This window comes from Neodiprion fabricii, chromosome 1 (genome assembly GCF_021155785.1).
Source record: "Neodiprion fabricii isolate iyNeoFabr1 chromosome 1, iyNeoFabr1.1, whole genome shotgun sequence".
Classification (NCBI taxonomy): Eukaryota; Metazoa; Arthropoda; class Insecta; order Hymenoptera; family Diprionidae; genus Neodiprion; species Neodiprion fabricii.
In genome coordinates, this window is record NC_060239.1 from 31,785,007 (window position 1) to 31,802,348 (window position 17,342).

The 17,342-nt window shown below is 42.7% G+C and overlaps 1 protein-coding gene across 6 annotated transcripts in view; it reads left to right on the top strand.

Moving 5' to 3' along the window:
- Positions 1-17,342, top strand: part of LOC124174361 (zinc finger protein 608-like) — a 95,542-nt gene that overhangs the window by 30,425 nt on the left and 47,775 nt on the right. For 5 of the 6 annotated variants that reach the window (XM_046553425.1, XM_046553419.1, XM_046553424.1 and 2 more), the window contains exon 2: positions 13,207-15,662. In XM_046553425.1, the coding sequence (XP_046409381.1) occupies positions 13,878-15,662 (1,785 nt within the window). In that variant the 5' untranslated portion in view covers positions 13,207-13,877. Of the gene's footprint in view, positions 1-12,329; positions 12,353-13,206; positions 15,663-17,342 lie in introns of those variants that run through there. The other variant, XM_046553421.1, reaches the window with a different exon arrangement.

The following is a 17,342-nucleotide window of genomic DNA, read 5'->3' on the forward strand; positions in this document are numbered from 1 at the left end:
GACGGAGAAGCGGATGAGAGAGAGAGAGAGAGTGAGAAAGCGAGAGAAGCGAGGGGGAAAGAGAGAGAGACGGAATTGGCGAGAAAAGGGGATTACAAATCGTTAATTATTAACAATAAGCATCCCGGAACATCTGACGTTAGTACATATTAAACGCCGGAAAAACTTGCTCATGTTTCATACTCCGGTGTTCCGTCTTTCTGTATTCAAAATACATACATCGTGCGATTTTCCAGAGTGAAGAGGAACGCTGCGCACAGCAGTGTAGTTATAAAAATTTCAAACCACTAAATCCCCCGACGAGTATCGTCGTAATACTCTTGGAAAAATATTGTTGCGTACACGTACCGTTAAGGTTTAACAAAAGCCTTTTTGCGCAGCTCAGCTCAGAGCTGAACTCTCTTTTTATTACATCTCTTCTCGTCCCTCCGCGAAGAGGATGAGGAGGTAGGGAGCCGATATTCTCGTGAGGATATTCTACTTAGTTTAATCTAATCTCTGTTACGTGCCTGCGCCTGGCCACGTTGCTATTCGTTTGATCTTTTGTTGTTGTTGTTGTTGGTATTATTATTATTATTATCATCATCATCATTATTATTATTATTATTATTATTATCATTCGTCTTACGTTTATTTAGTTTATTTTAGTTTATCGTAGGAAATCGGAGCTCCGATAGAAGGACTGGAATTTATCCTCTTTATAATCTATATGCTACGTACCTGTATATATATATATGTACATAAAACGTATTTTCTTGTGTAGCTTATAGTGAAAAGGTACAGTTTGAAAGAAAACATGAGGAAAAGAAATCGCATTATACAGTCTAGTCCTAGGAAAACGAAAAATAAAATAAGTATTAAAGGAAAAACGAAACGCGTCGGTGGGGTGGTATTATAAAGTACACAATTCTTAGCTTACAGGCAATTATAGTAAAAAAAAACAAACAAGGGAAGAGAAAGAGGAACAATGCTCCTCGACACGCGATACACATTATTATCACGAGGAGCTTGCCTCGAGCTTTTAAGCTCCGCGTGCATCCTGCCTGGATGCCTGCATGCGCTTTGGGTTTGCCTCCTCGAACCTCTTGTGGTACACACTCGCACACTGTTATTTGGGTTCTTTCCTTCTTCGGTTCGTTTCTGCAGACTTATGCCGCCTTGCGCAAACTGATTGTTTAGTTGGTATTACGCGCCAGCAAGCGACGAAGAAAGCGCACTGATCCCCTGCTATTTGACCCCCCTCCACGCCTTGTTTAAGCCCGAGTCCCCAAGTGGCTGACTACCACTTCCGGTGACAAGAATCAAGGCTTGTACGGTACGGTTTCGTTTCCGCTTTCCGCCTGATTCCGCTCTTGCACCTATACCAATGCTCACTCATCCAAACAATCGCTGTTGCTGAAACTGGCTAAATTGTATTACGTATATTTATTTAACGGAGGAAGCCGAGCGAAAGGATTTGCTGATTCTCGTCTGCATTAACACCGTTAAGACGCAGAACTAGTAAGAATGCAGGTAAAAAATGAATCGAGAATCACGGGAAAATATTTTATCGGAGAAAAAGGTGAGGCGAGAAGGAATTTTTGCTATCGTCAAGATTGGGATGCTTGTGTCTAATAACCTGCTGCAACCTTCTTGGAAGTAGCCCAACTTGCTTAGGGTTTTGATGATCCTCGATACCTTGTGAAAGGAAGGATAACGTGGCGTCAGGGAGAGAGGAGGAGGTGGAGGAGGGAGGGAAGTGGTTTGCTCGTATCCACTCTGTGTCAGTGGTCTAACCGGTCAAAGACCATGACTAGTATAGTACATGTCCGGTACACCTTTTACGTCGTACAATTGTGCGTAGGTGGGGTGAGTTAGCCGGCCTTTTTGCTTGTTGAATCGATCAATTTCACCCTCGCATTTACCCATATTTGTAACTCCGTTGGCTCTAGGCCATTGTAACGTCGACCATAATGGATATGACGATGACAATGGCAATAATGGGTACGCCAATTATATATGTGTAAATGTATATAGGCAAGAAAAATATCGTAAATTCGGTAATCTCGGGGTTATAAATTGAGTACCTTTTCTACACTGTCTTGAAAATTATTTCTCTCTCGATGTTGACTAGAGAAAATTTATTCAGAGCCAAGGAATTAATTGATGGCTGCTTCTGGTACAGCATTTATAGAGAATAACTATTTCAAATCTTGAAATCGTATAATCACGCTTGAGTTGCTTTTGGAAAATTGAGAAAATTTTTTCTTCGGGCGTTGAGAAATTCCGCATCATTGTTCGTGAAGTTTGTTTGTATTATAGACATGTTGATAAATTGATTCGCTCTCCTTTTAACAAATACTCGTGTCTATATCTTGTTGGATAATTTATCACGCGCATAATTTATGCAGCTATAGCATCGTGTGTAACATGCAATTGAAAGGGAAGAAAAATGCATGACACTTGGAAAAAAAATTACGATCGTAATACGTTACGGGATTTTTATTTTGGAAAAGGGATGACGCTCGGGATGTTACATTTAATTGTTTCGGATAACTTTGCTCTGCATGAACGTTTCAGAAGAAACGTTGAACAAACTAATAATTAATTCCCTCGCGTGTTTAAAGTAAAAATATTATTTGTTAGAAAAACATGGTAGTATTATTAACTTAGCTTCGAATAAACTTTTCTCTGTAATACATTTGCGTAATATAAAAATATGTGTTGAACGATTCAATTTGTAAAGTTGGCAAAGAAACGTAAACGAAGAATAATAAAAATAAACAAAAAAATTGTTTCACGGAACACGTTAATCGCATTCTAATTTGAACGGTGATTTGAATTTCGTTCGTTTAAAAAACAAACCGTTTCTCTTGGCGTTTCAATGCTTCCGAAAATCGAAACCTTTCAACCTTGTTTCATGTTTCAACTCGGGTGGCAAATTCTGTTTCAAATTCGATTCATTACCCTGGGTGCCTCCAACTTTTCGTGCTGCTCGTTTTCGTGGGTGGGATATACAATAGGAACGATTTGAAAGTTTATTCGGGGAGAGACGTGCGTTATATACAGAGGCATGTAATAGACTACTTGCTACCGTCTATAGGACCATACCATACATTGTGGAATTATGGGTTGATTGCAGTCACGAGCTACCGACTTTATGATTAAATTTAATCTATGGCTATCGTTATGTACGATTAACGAGCCCGGGGTGGGTATAATTACCATAGATTATCGAAGTATTTCCTCATTTCCCAACGAAACAAGCACCGACGATGATGACTGCGACGGCTGTAATAACGCTGTCGGCTGCAGACCGTCGCGTTATACGCCATTAATATTCAATACGTATATCGAATATTACATTTTTTTTTTTCAATCGTAGCTACGCCGTACAGAAGTATTGAAAAATAATTTGAAATTTGCCGGAAAATTAATGTTCACGTGCTGTTACGAACGAGAATGAAAATTTGGTTTCTAATTTATAATTACGTGTACCATAAATTTGCACGTGTGTAAAATACCCGTGAATTCTTGTTTGAATAAAAATATTTTCACCGTATTTGAAGCGAAAAGTACGAATAAAGATTCGGAAAATCATCCATTTCTCAAAAATAACTTCGGCCCCTTTATTCGTGGTAAATTTACGCGAAAAGAAGTGAAAAATTTATACCAAAGAGTCGGGAATCTGTCACGACGAAAGACCAGATGTTGCGCAGTAAGAATATTATACTCGACGAAGAAGGAGAGCACGCGAATACTTGAATTCTTTGTTCGCCGAGTGAGTTTCGAATCATTGCCAGAATATCGTATAACGGGCGAGCAGCGAGGGGGAATTGGCAAGGAATGAAAACCTATTTTCGTATTTTCCCTCGGCTTTCGACGACCGCCGGTATATAAGGTGCAACAATATGTCGTATACTGTCCGCATGCACGGAACGTTTCTACACGTGAACATATTGTGAACAAAGTTTAAACTCGCGGCGAAATCGTAACTCGTTAAATCGTTTCCAGTTAACCCGCGGTTTGCCGCTGCAGCTTCCGGTGAAAGCAAACAATAGTTTACATGCATTATCTAATCCTTGTATACGGTGAAGTAAAATTGTATAAGCGTTTCGCAAATCTATTATAAACTTATTATACCACTCTAACCGTAAATTGATGGCTTTCCGAAACCATACGGAAGACCGATACCTTTTGTGTGACTGTGTGCGCGTGCATACGTGTAACTTACACCTCGTGTTGCTTTACATCGCGTCTAATCGTCGTGCATGTTCGGTGCTCGAGCTAATTATCTTTTACCGTAAAGGGAAAAAAGGATTGACAAGAAAGAAATAAGAAATTGACATTAATCTAATCGCGTCGGTGATTTGACTCACTCGACAGCTAAAAACAACTCGTCTACGGCTTACAGTCGCTGCCCGCAATCCCGCAATACGTACATACATACATACATACATACTTTCATACATACATACATACATACATACATACATACATCCCGAGATCTACTCGACGATAAGAATCGCGATGATGACAGACGTGACAGATTTCGACACAAACCATCCACGCCTTGATGCGTGTGTACATACCTATATAATATACACGTTAAATAATTTATACTCTGTTTGAGACTGTCAATTGTTCAGTCTCTGCGAAGAAGAAATCCCATTAATTATTACCGCGTGTTGTGTTTTACTGGTCGACAACACCGGGGCAAGTTTGACGATCGGGAGGTCTACAGAGGCGTGTCAAGGCTGTGCCAATTTTCTTCTCTCTCTTGTCGTCTTATTTCATTTCGTGATTTACGCCTCTCTTTCTTTTCTTTTTCCATCCTTTTCTTTTGTCAAAACTTTGGGAGAGAAATCGCATCGACGAACAAATCCGAGTTGGCAGAAGTTTTCTTTTTTTCTTCTTTTCTTCTCATGCAAATAATACACTTCACGTTCGGACGGAAAACCCGCTTCAACCGCTTTGTTGAAGAGAAATAGTCTGAGAGATACATCCTTATGAGAATACTTTGTTTTTTTTTCAATGTTTTTCTTTTATTATTTTTCATTCTTATCTTTCTTTTTTATTATTTCTCAACGCTTTATACACGGTGTCATCGTCCATTGTAACTCATTCCTTTTCTCCGCACGCTTCTCGGAACAGTCGGCATGCGATTCGCTTGATGTTTGTGACGTCATGCTTATATATACGGCGATTCGAGACTCGGCAGACACTCGCCTCGCATCAAAGACGGGATCGTGCTTTGTTCGTTCGATATTCGAGATTTTCTCGGGAGATTTCTTTGAAAACTATACTCATAAGATAATAGTATTACGAATGTTGAGTATGTAGAAGTGAGACACGTTTGTATGACAAAAAGATTCGTTTTCAATTATATCTGTTACCGTCACGTTTCTATGCACAATCAATCGTCGAACGCCGCTCGATTGGTTCGATCTCGCATACGTCACGAAGGCGAAGTTCGTTCAACCTTTGAAAGGGGATCGACACACATACGTATATCAGTTAACAGTTGTAATGTATCAACGACAAATTGGGGAAATATAGATTCATCGATGGTTACGTGTTCTAATTATTATACGAAGTGGATATTAAATTGATTTTCTTTTCAAAAATGTTTGATTACTTTTATGAATTTTCTCGCGAAAAATTGACGAGTGGCAATTATATTTGTTCGCATGTGTGTGTGTGTGTGTGTGTGTGTGTGTGTGTGTGTGTGTGTGTGTGTGTGTGTGTGTGTGTGTGTGTGTGTGTGTGTGTGTGTGTGTGTGTGTGTGTGTGTAAACTTACGCGTGTATTTGTACGCACCTGTGTCAACAGGAACGTAGGTATGGTTCGTGCGGGATTGCGTCGTTGGCTGTTTGTACGTTTCTATCAACCGGTGATGATAATTAAAATATGAAGTACCTCCTACCGAGTCAGTAAAGTGATCAATTTCAAATTCCACGCTCATTTCACACTGGTTAATCTAATCCGTCGAAAGAGTCCGACCGGTTTTCATTTTACCTCTCGCAGTTTACTCTCTGTTTTTATTTATATTTTCGTTTTTTCTCTTCTTATCCTTCCCTAATTCGTTTCTCGTTCGAGTGTGTGATTTTTCTCTCGCTCTTTTCTTTCTTCTCGTTATCTAGTCAACAGTTCGCGTGTCGAACGATGGGTTTGTTGTGTCCGGATACACGCGCTCGCATCTAGAGTCGTTTCTTTCCACGTACCTGTGCATGTGCTCACGGTTGCTGTACGTGCATTTACTTACACACGTCGCTCCTGACTGTAGGATATAACAGGGTACAAAGTATATTATCTCCGTAGGGAGACTGCTGCCGCTGCCGAGACTTACTGGCGCGAAATAATTACAATTTGCACGCAAACTGGGCACGACGTGCGTTGTACGTATCGTATTGTGTTACGCATACGACCGCGGATATACAAAGTTCAACTATCGAGTCGGCATTTGAATGTTAGATATCGCTATACCGCCTCTGAAGTTGAAAGCCGGATTATCCATATTCCCACACGCGTGAACTTTGTAGGCATAATAATGCTTTTTCCTTATTCGTCGCTTTTTCTTTGCAATCTGTAGAAAAAATTTCCACCAGTTTCTTACGTGGAGTAGTTGTTCTTTCTTGAGCTCCTGTTTGTTCATCCAATGAATTTGAGAACCTTTCTTCGACTGGGACTGCAGAGTGCGGTTCGTTTCGATCAGGGAATGATAGTAGCTGGTCTTTTTATAACGACTGTCGGCGGATCATTGATCAATGCTGCTGCTTGTAAGAGCTACCGGTTTATAACCGTGTAACTATTTCAAACGGTGCGAGAGATAGATAGATAGAAGTTTAGAGAGAGAAGAAAAGAGATGATAGAAAAGAGAGAGAGAGAGAGGCAGAGAGACGGAAAGAAAAGTATCGAGTATGAAATTACAGCGATATCGCCGCGGTTGGCGACGTAATCGTTCAAATAATTGAAATCGATTTATTGCCTCTTTGAAAATTGCGGAATTTATCATACCTGACGTATAAATATGTATAATAGTAGCAAGGGTATTGCTTGCTTGTAGAATCACGATACGTGCCAATAGAACACCGTCTTCGTCCACTGATATGTTCTTGGTAATGACAAATATAAAAAAAAAAAAAAAGTTTCGCCTTTAGACTATGGTCGAGAGTTTATAAGTGTAACCTAAGCTAACTTGACTTTGGCTCAAGCATCGTAGATAATTCGGCGGAGAAATAGCTGAGTATGTAGATGCGTTTGTGCGTACCTGTGTGTGTTGGTGTGTGTATTTTATATATAGAGAGTGGAAGAAGAAAGTTTTTCTTAAACGAAGTGGCGGCTAAAAATAAAATGTACACAAGAGTTGGCTAATATACCTATATATAGACGTATATATACATATAGATGTAGCGAGAAAAAGTTAGCGGAGTTAGTCATTATATTCTACACTTTGAGAGAGAGGGCTTCGCAGTTCTTTCAACGTTCATTACGTTCATCATGTAAAACCGGAGGTTAATTTACCAAACAACTTGATTAACTTTACACCTTCATTTTGTTTATGTTTTTTTTCCTTCTTCTTCATTCTTGCTCCTTTGTTTTTTTCCTTTTCCTTCTTATTGTTAGTTTCAATTTTTATCTTTGTCACGCGCTCCCTCTCTATGTGATTGCAGTATTCTCACCAAGTTGGATCACGTCCAGGATAATTTAGTAGGAGGTAATTCGTGAACTTTTCGATGAATGGAGGATCACACAGATTTAGTACTGAAGTAAAAAAGTTGAATCCTTTCCAATTGCATTCGCACTCAATATATTACGACGCGTGATTTGAAGCGATTTAAATGTAATTTCAGTTGAAAATTTTGACTCACAAGCTTGAGTCAGTGTCACATTCAATTTCAGCTGTCTAAAATTGAACGCGTTACACGATGAGTGTGTAAACGAAGTTTACAAAATAAAATAAAATTTCTCATCGCCAACAATTTTTCCTCCATTCGTCGAATATTTTCGCGTTAATATCCAACCCAGCATGCATCGCTGTGCGTCTATCACAACACACAGTCGAGCCTTTCCTCGTATGAAACCTGCAGAGCAGTTGCGCTTGTTTTTCTAATAAATATATACGGAAAGTAGAAAGATTACAGAGAGGGCTCTCTCTCCTTATTATACCGTGTGTACGGAAGGCTCACGCATTTACTCCGCCTTCTTGGTTCGACGAGTCGGGGAAACAGCTCGTGCACATTTATAACCGCGCACTTACCTTCACCGTGTGTGAGTACGAAACGTTGCTCATCCATCCGTCCATCCGTTCATCCATTGAGCAGTACTCGTGTAACCTAGGCCCGCATTTAGGAGAGACAGATGTTGCTTCACCCCCGAGTGGGTGGGGTGGGTTACGGGGATCATCTCCCAACCCTCGGCTTGTCTATGGATCAGGCGGTTTACGCTCCACCCATCATCCGCTCTGCATATTCGCCTCTGTGCCCGTGCACGAGGGTGTAGGATGGATGCGAGGAAGAGGAGGTACATATTTATACGTAATAGGGTTGATATACCCGACAATGAAACAGCCATGGGCAGGCATACACGTGTCGGTATAATTTACCGGAGCGTTGCAACGGCACAGTCTCTGCCTTGCTGCTGGGGCTATTAGCGACTATCGCTTACCTTTGGTACACTCGCTCACTCACTCACTCACTCACTCACTCATCGACGATACCGAGCATTGTTTAGGAGGCAACCTACGGAGGTAGCTTATTGTACCACCTATAGCCTATAGCAGCTCGCTACCTCTAGATGGCTAGAAAGGGAATCGCCGGCTTTCACAATTCCACCTCATAGCCGTGAGATCGCTCAATTATTCAACAACCGTGTACCGTCGCAAACTGCGACTGGGGATTCTTGATTCTTGCTCGTCTCGCCCTCCTCGCTTATACATACGTACATGTATTTATATTTTGCATTTGTGTTGCATTTTTGGATCTTTTTGATGAGAAAAAATAAGCAACGAGTCTTATCCGTTCGGGTGTAAAGAAACTGAGTAATCTGAACGATCGCTTTACTTGATTTAGTATACTTATATATATATATATATATATATATATATATATAGATTTTTTTTTCCAGGGAAACGGTTATTAGATATAGTAAAAGATTTGATTAATTCAATCGACGTGTTACATCGATGAATTTTCGATTCTCGGCGCGATATCGACAATCGTTTTGCAGATACGTATTTATAATACAGTTGTGGAAATCGTGTATTTATGATTTTTTTTATTTTTCTTGTATAAAACGCTGTACAATCGTTCTGAAATCAAATTAGCAATCTTACAAGAAATCGGTCGGAAATGGAACTAGGAAACGCGCTAGAAATCGTGTGCAATAAATTATCAAGATAAATTGATAAGTTATTTGTAGGTTTACAATTAGTATGTCGTATGAAACTAATCAGATAATCGAAATTTGTGCTGTGAGAATCGTTAGATATGATTTTAAGGTTAACTTGAAATCACGTTATCTGTGTGAAATAATTTGTAACAAATGGTGGAAAAGGAATGGGGGAGGGATACACACTGACACATCCAGGTATGCACTCGTATAATACCGTAACGTTTGCGATCGTAACGGTGAAACGAAAGGCATACAGGGGAAAAGGTGGAGGAACAGTGACGTGGAAATCACCCTCCTATTTGTAAAACCTATTTGTCACGTGTACAAGGTACGCGACGACACAGTGTGTACGTATAATTATGTGAATTCAATGGACTTGTCCGACATTCTGACGACATCTGTTCAGACAGCTCGTAGGTGCATTAAATTTAGGCCAGCTGATATTTTGCGCGCGCGCGTGTGTGTGTGTGATTTATACACGTAGATTTTAACAACGTGTCGATCGGCTCTGTCGCTTGTTTTTATAGAACTTTATTTACACCTATAATGACGAGCAATAGGTACGGCTGTTTCGGAAAATAACAAAAATTCCATTTTTCTCTTGTATTCAAGCGTCGCGTTAATCGACTGACGGTAAATTTTATGATCTGTGAATTGGAAAGTGATTTTTGTGTGGCCGTCGGGAAAATTTTACTCATTTTAGATCAGTCGCAGTGATATCGAATGTGAAAAAACAATAAAACGAGTGATAAAAAGAATACTTGTAAAATTTGAAAGTTTTAATAGCGGTGGGTAAGAGATTGACATAAATACTTGTCGCAGGTATATCTAGTCAACTTTCCGTTCTTCACACCGGAAACCTTGTGTTTATTTTTCGGCATTCCAGTTTTTCCGCAAGCCCCTTTGCCGCTCTGTCATAAAACGAAGAATACCTACACACAAAGCTTCTCCGTGTCACTCATAAAATACGGAAAAAGCCACAACAGCCTCGAGTCAACAACCTTTGTTTGATTCTCTCCGGTCTCTTCTTTTTTTTCCGTTACCGTTCCGTTTAAAACAATTTTCGGGTGTAGGACAAGTTCATTCGAAAAATGCAAATCGTCTGCATTTCGTCCTTCTACGTCTTCTTCTCCTCTTAACAGTTTTTCATCTTCTTTTCATTCGTCTCCCGTTTTCGTTGAAAAAGGTGTATTATTTTTTGCCCCGACGAGGGGTTGACTGCTGGCATATCTACCCTCTCAGACAGACTTGAGCTACAAAGGCGGGCGGGAAGTTGAGGCGGCTTCCATGTCTCTCGGAAATCCCAGATAAAGTCAAATATTTTTTCCTTCGTCAGATCCTGAGTGGGTCGGTAGGGTTTTTTTTAAGAGGTACTTTACGTTTTTCTGGAAAAACCGACGACATCGGGAGAGAAGAGTAGCATATAAATTCTTATTACAAATGTCTAACTGTTCGTTACTACGTATTTCTGACTCACCCGGTACATGTTCAGAGCGGCATTATCCTCAAATCGCCCACCGACTTCAGTCAGTCAGTCAGTCAGTCAGTCAGTCATGTCAGTCGGCATATGGTTCATCGCTGCTACACGGGCAAAGTTTTTTTTATAGAAACAGCCGCCTGCAGGCTTCGAAGCTTAACAGTTTTCATCACGTGCCAGCCAGCTCCAAATAAATACACCATTTTTATTTCGCCTTCTGCGAGGATTGATTTAAATCACTTTCAAACTGTCGCCTGCCCGTTCTCGGCTCTTTATGGGATCCCCTCTTTGTCGCTCGGCTCCTCTTCTGGGACAGGGAGAGGGTAGGAAAGGATCGAACCTCGACGTCCACACCATGGCACACCGACCATTCGTGTAACAGCGAACGAGGATGGTATTAACGTGTTATATTTTGGGGGCTGGGCCCTCCGGGTTACGGACCACCGATTTAATTGCCTTTGCTAATCACTTACGGCGGTCGAAAAAGGAGGAGGAGGAGGAGGGCGCGAGCGATGCCGAACCGAAAACGATTCTAGGTAATAAATTCTCCATCGGACTCTACCGCACGAAGATATGCTGCCATCGTTTTTTCGGCTCCTCTTCTCGATACTCGCCACCGATCGTTCGGTTGAATTCCCCTAACTTCTTATTCTCCTCCTTCATGCTCCACAAGGTGATTGAAAACGAGAAGAAGTAGCCAGATTTTAATCTTCTATCCGCGAATAGCTTGTCGTCTTTCTTAAAATATTTTTTGTTTTCAATTAGAATTGACATAGACAGTTATCTTCTCAAAAATTAACGCCGGAAAATCAAGATTTTGATTCCCTTACCGAATTTCGTCCATCGCGTTTTACTCATCGTCTCTTTACCCGACTCTTCGCCGTTGGACTGATTTGCCCCGGTGTCGTTTCCTCGTTTTGTTCCGTTCTACCTGTAAGCTGTGTCGTTTCTTGGTCATCGCTGGGGGGTGAAAAAAGGAACGAAAGTTTCTGGCGCTCTGCCAAAAGCGCCGTGGGTAAAATTAATCGTTCTTTGACACGAATTCCCGCTTCGGTAACAATAAGTGGTAATCACAATTTTTGCACGAGAGTCGGCGGGATGGAAAAGAGGCCACGGGATTGGGGGACGACATCTCAGAGAATTAAAAACTCCGCTTCATTAGCCAACATCCGCGTAATTTTGATCAATTTAACAAGATTCGATTCCGATCGTCCCCCCCCCCCCCCCCCCCAAACCTTCCCTCTCGTTCGCTTTTCGTGCACGAATGCGTGTTTATGCATACGTATAGGCGTTTATATCGTTCGCTGCATGCGGCTGGACGCCGCGTTCCTATGTCGAAACTCGAGAGAATTAATTAACCGATCCTCCCCAATTAAATCGTTTAATTAAACGTGCGACGTGAAACGTCAAAGCGAACAACGTGCCTTGCTGGTGTTGCTGGTGTAAAGGGGGGACACGGGAGAGGGACATAGGCGAGGCGTTCGTTTTCACCCGTGAACACATGTACGTACAGTTGATACATGTTACATAGGATATGTACACGTATATGTGCTACATTCGCAAAATTAACGACGCGTACAATACTGCATATGGCATACATCGTGATTTTGTACAATTTATACACCTTGTGTTTATCGCACGGCTTATGTATTTGTTGCATATAATGGAAGCTTATTGCGTAAACGACATACATTGTGGACGTATAATATGTCTACGTACGTAGCATGTAACGAGTCATGCAAATTTACCCAACATCGGCGCACGATATATCACATATTTACATATACGTGCATTGATTAGTATATGCCTGTTTAATGATTGGAATCTGCGAATTATAATTGACTCATGTGTAACCATATATATGTATAATATCTATGATGTGTGTAATATTTATGTACTTATTTGATTGTACACGTATAATGAAATAGAAAACTATGGAGGAAGAGGAGTGAAAAAAACAAAAACAAATTGATGAATGACAAAATTAAGATATTAAACATCAGCGAAAATATATCCAACAACGAAGATTTTTACATACGTCTGTAAATGATTGTGGACTACGGATGAAAAGAAATAATCAATAAATCACATATTTAAAAAAAAAAACCAAAAGAAAACACAATTACCTTTGAACACATATTGAAGTATTCTGGAGGATAAGGATGAGGATGAGGATGAGGATGAGGATGAGGATGAGGATGAGGATGAGGATATGATGATATGATGATATGATGATATGATGATGATGATGATGATAATGATGATGATGATGAGGATTGGGGAGGATGAGGAGGATTAATTCTTCGCAGGAACGTGAGTGGTGTCGGGTGCTAATTTGGGCCGTTTCGTTGTTTCAGATACGGCAGCTGGTGTCGCATGGAGCAGATACAAGACACGAGGCCGGGAGCTGGTCTCTTTTTTGAGAGAATGTATATAAGAAAACAAGCACTCGCAAAAAAGTAAAAATAAAAAATCCGAAAGAGAAATTAGAGAGTGAAACGAAGTATCGGGTAGCATTTGTTTCCCAGAAGATAAAAGATCGTATAACGAACGTGAAAATAAACGAAGAAACGAACGAATGGCGGAAAAAACAAAAAGGAATACAATGACATAATAATACAACAACACACCGGTACGAAGGTAGCGCCGGGAAGGGAGAAAAGGGAGGAGGAAACGGGGAAAGGAAGAAGAAGGGAGAGAGAGAGAGAGAGAGAGAGAAAGGTTGAGAAGTCAGGGGAAAGAAGGGAGGAGAGAGGAGGAGGCGGCAGCGTTGCGCGGCGACGAGGCTCGAGTCGCGGGCGCCGAAACCGAATCGTAAACTACAACGGAAGCGGAAGCCGGCGAAGCGATAGAGAGTCGAGGATTAAATCAGAGGAGTGATGTGTCCGATGGACGCCGCGTGTAGGGCGGGCGGAGGTTGCTGCAGGGTCTACACCGCGACTCTGAACGAGACAAAGTTCCGCAGGAGCGAGGTTGCGTGTTCGGTGACCACCAGGCTGGCGGGTACAGGGGCAGCGGTTTCAAGGGCATGGCGACCACGCCAATAGGCGGTCGCCTCCCTAACCCGATTCGCAAAGGCTCGACAGGACCGACGGCCGGATCTTCCACGGACGATAGATCGGCGACCCTCCGTAGGAGCAGCAGGGACCTGCAGGCCGGCCGTGAAAGAGGCGGTGGCGGAGGCGTCGAACGCAGGCATCAACCGGCGCGGGGCACAGTGGCCGCGATTCTCGAGCAAGGGGACGAGCACGAGGACGAAGACGACGAGGACGACGACGACGCCGGCGAGGAGGAGGAGGAGGAGGAGGAGGATCATCGGGAGGTCGGAGTCGGAGTCGAGGCTCGGCCGGCGAACACGGCAGCAGCGGCGGGAGACGCGGCCGCCGCAAACAGCAACAACTTCGAGTACGACGACAACGAGTGGGACATCGGTATCGGGGATCTGATAATCGACCTGGATGCTGACATCGAGAAAACGAGGGACGAGAAACTGAGCCTGGGGACAGGCATGGCCTCGACGCCTGCCTCGGCCACGACGAACAATCCTGCTAGCAATCAGAACATCGCCAACGGTCCGGGCGGCGCGAACTCTTGCAACAACGTCTTGAACGTAAACTCGGTGAACTCGGTGAACTCGGTGAACTCGTCATCTTCCGCATCGTCGTCTTCCAATTCCTGCGGCAGCAATTCGAGCTCCTGCAACTCGGGAGCGGCCGGAAACTCTTGCGGCAGCGGCAGCGGCGTAAACGGAGGAGGAGGAGGAGGAGGTGGAGGATCCGCCGCGGGTGGCGTACTCCAGCAGATATCGTGCAGCAACGGGAACGGCGTGAACGGTTCGTCGTCTGCATTGAACACGGTGAGCACCGGTATATCGTCGGTAGTGGCGAGTTCCGGTAAGCCCTGCGGGCCGAATGCTGCGGGTCATACCGCCGTCGGCAATACGACCAAAATGGCTGTTGAACACTCGGCCACGGTGGACAAGGGCCTCAAGATGAAAATAAAACGCACGAAACCAGGGACGAAGACGAGCGAAGCTAAGCACGAGATCGTCAAGTCCAACGAATTGAACGGCAACGCGTCCGCTCAGGACGGCGTCGCGCAACTGACCGGTCAGAATTCCCAGGGCGGTAACGCGGGTAACAATAACGGAAACGGGGGGAGCGGAAGCGGGGCGAGTTCGGCGAACGATTCCTCATCTTCGTCCTCGGCGTCGAACTCATCGTCGGGATCCACGGGTTCGAACAAGTCCAAGTCGTCCCACCTTTCCGCATCCGTCGCTACGCCCTCGAACACGTCGACGGCGTCGAAGCGGGGCTCGAGCGGTCACAGACGCGACAAGGCTCGCGACAAACACGAGAAACCCCAGGGATCCTCTTCCTCGTCTTCTTCTTCGTCTTCTTCTTCTTCTTCGTCGTCCCACGGGGGCGCGAATCAGCAGTCGAAGCCCGAGATGAACGGAAACGCGCGATCCGGTAACCAGAGTCAGGCGTCGGCGAGTTCTCAGGGCCCGACGCCCGCCGCCGCGGCGCCCCAGCAGCCCCCGCAGTCCTCGCAAACTGGCAACTCGAGGACCGGATTCCCCGTTAATTCCCAGGGTCCCAGCCCCCCGGCCATCAGCGCCGCCGCCCCCTGCCCTCCCCCGAGTCCGGCCAGCGCCACGGCCGCCGGATCCGCGGCTAAACCCGAACAGACCAAAGTCGCCGCGGTCCCGGGAACCGCGGTCGCCGTGCCCCCCGAGGACTCTTCCGACACGGCGACGAGTCCACCCCCGGCGAAGAAATTCAAGACCTCCAATTCCACTCCGGAACCAAAGGTAACATTATACAAACAATAAATCCCCGCTATATCATGATCCGGGATTCACATTTACCTTTTTATCCCTTCGTTCAAGCTTTCGGGTTGTTGTTGTTGTTGTTTTTCTTTGAACTTTCGTTTTTTCCTCTTCTTCTTCTTCTTCTTCTTCTTCTTCTTCTGCTTGTAGTATCTTTGACTACTCTTACTTTTCTTGTCAATTTACAACTTTGCTCTTGTATCCTGTATATAAGGTTATTTCGATATCTTTTGCCCGTATTAGTTTAAGTCGTCAATCGGTCCGATTGTCCTGATCAAAAGTTGGGAAAATAGGAGAAAACGTTCGGAAGAAAAAAAAGTAAATAAAAAGCAAACAATGTTATTTGCAACCAATAATAGCGAACAGAAATGATACAACGTCGTCCCTGCGGGTATGTATGTATGTAACGGAAATGAATCCGTGCAAATTCGAATAACGAACCCTACCGTATCGACAATTTGAGAAAAGGTTTTATCATTGGAACGCTGGAAAATATTAATTAAACTCGTCGACGAGAGAAATGAGGACAGGAACATTCGAATCTGATGAAAATGATTAAAGTTTAAATTAAATTAGATATGTGAAAAACTATATCTTGTCGAATTGTTGATATTTTAGCTTGTGTTATTCAATTTTTGATCAAATACGTTAGGTATGTTGTTTCATTCCTGTTCACTACCAATGGCGCCCCGATGACATTCCTGGAGAATTTTTAAACGGTTTCTTCTTTCTTTTTTCTTAACCTTCGTTTCAGACGGACTCTGACCACTTCATCCTTAAATATATATAATTATATATATATATATATATATATATATATATATATATATATATATATATATATATATATATATATATATATATATCCGTATACACCTATCCTCTGGGTTGAACAGAAAATTTCGGAAGGATGCGAACTGAGCATCAAAGAACTTATCGTTTATAGTTTTGTTTTTCATCTACTCGAATGACCAGATTTCACGGAGTGATGCCATTTCTTGAGAACTTTATTAAGCGAACAGTTTTTTTTCTTCACTTATATATATACGTATACGTATATCTACGTAACGAGCCGTTATAACAGAATTCTTGGCAATCGTTGAAACGGTGATTCAACGAAATTTCAAGATCACTCAAGGGGGATATAAGTTTCGGATTCTCCACAAATATGCTTACGCACGAGAAACGAAAAGGAGAAAATTATCTTTATTTATAGGTAAATTGAATTTTCAAGTATTCCCAACTTATGATAATATTTAGATAAACTCCGATAACCGCTCTCGTTGATATTCGGGTATCAGATCCTTGAGACGTGCGAGGCTTTGGTTACAGACGAAGGAAAAAAATCGTCTTCACATATCTATTCTATATTTACATATAAAATTTACTCCGCTCAAGTACCAGCGTACGTATATAATAATATAACGTACAGTATATCTATGGCCAGATGCTTTGTATACACGATTCCTCGTGTAATAGATCGGTAAAAAACGGTGAATGCGCGCTCGGTACAACAGGTCTCTGGCAAATTTTATCGTATACCTGTGTACATGGCATGTAGGTAAGGCATGGTTATACCACTTGACGGGAAATTTTTTCGCGCGATTATGTCAACGACGCGAAGTCAATCTTGTCTGGATTTATTCAGCTATAGCTTCGATC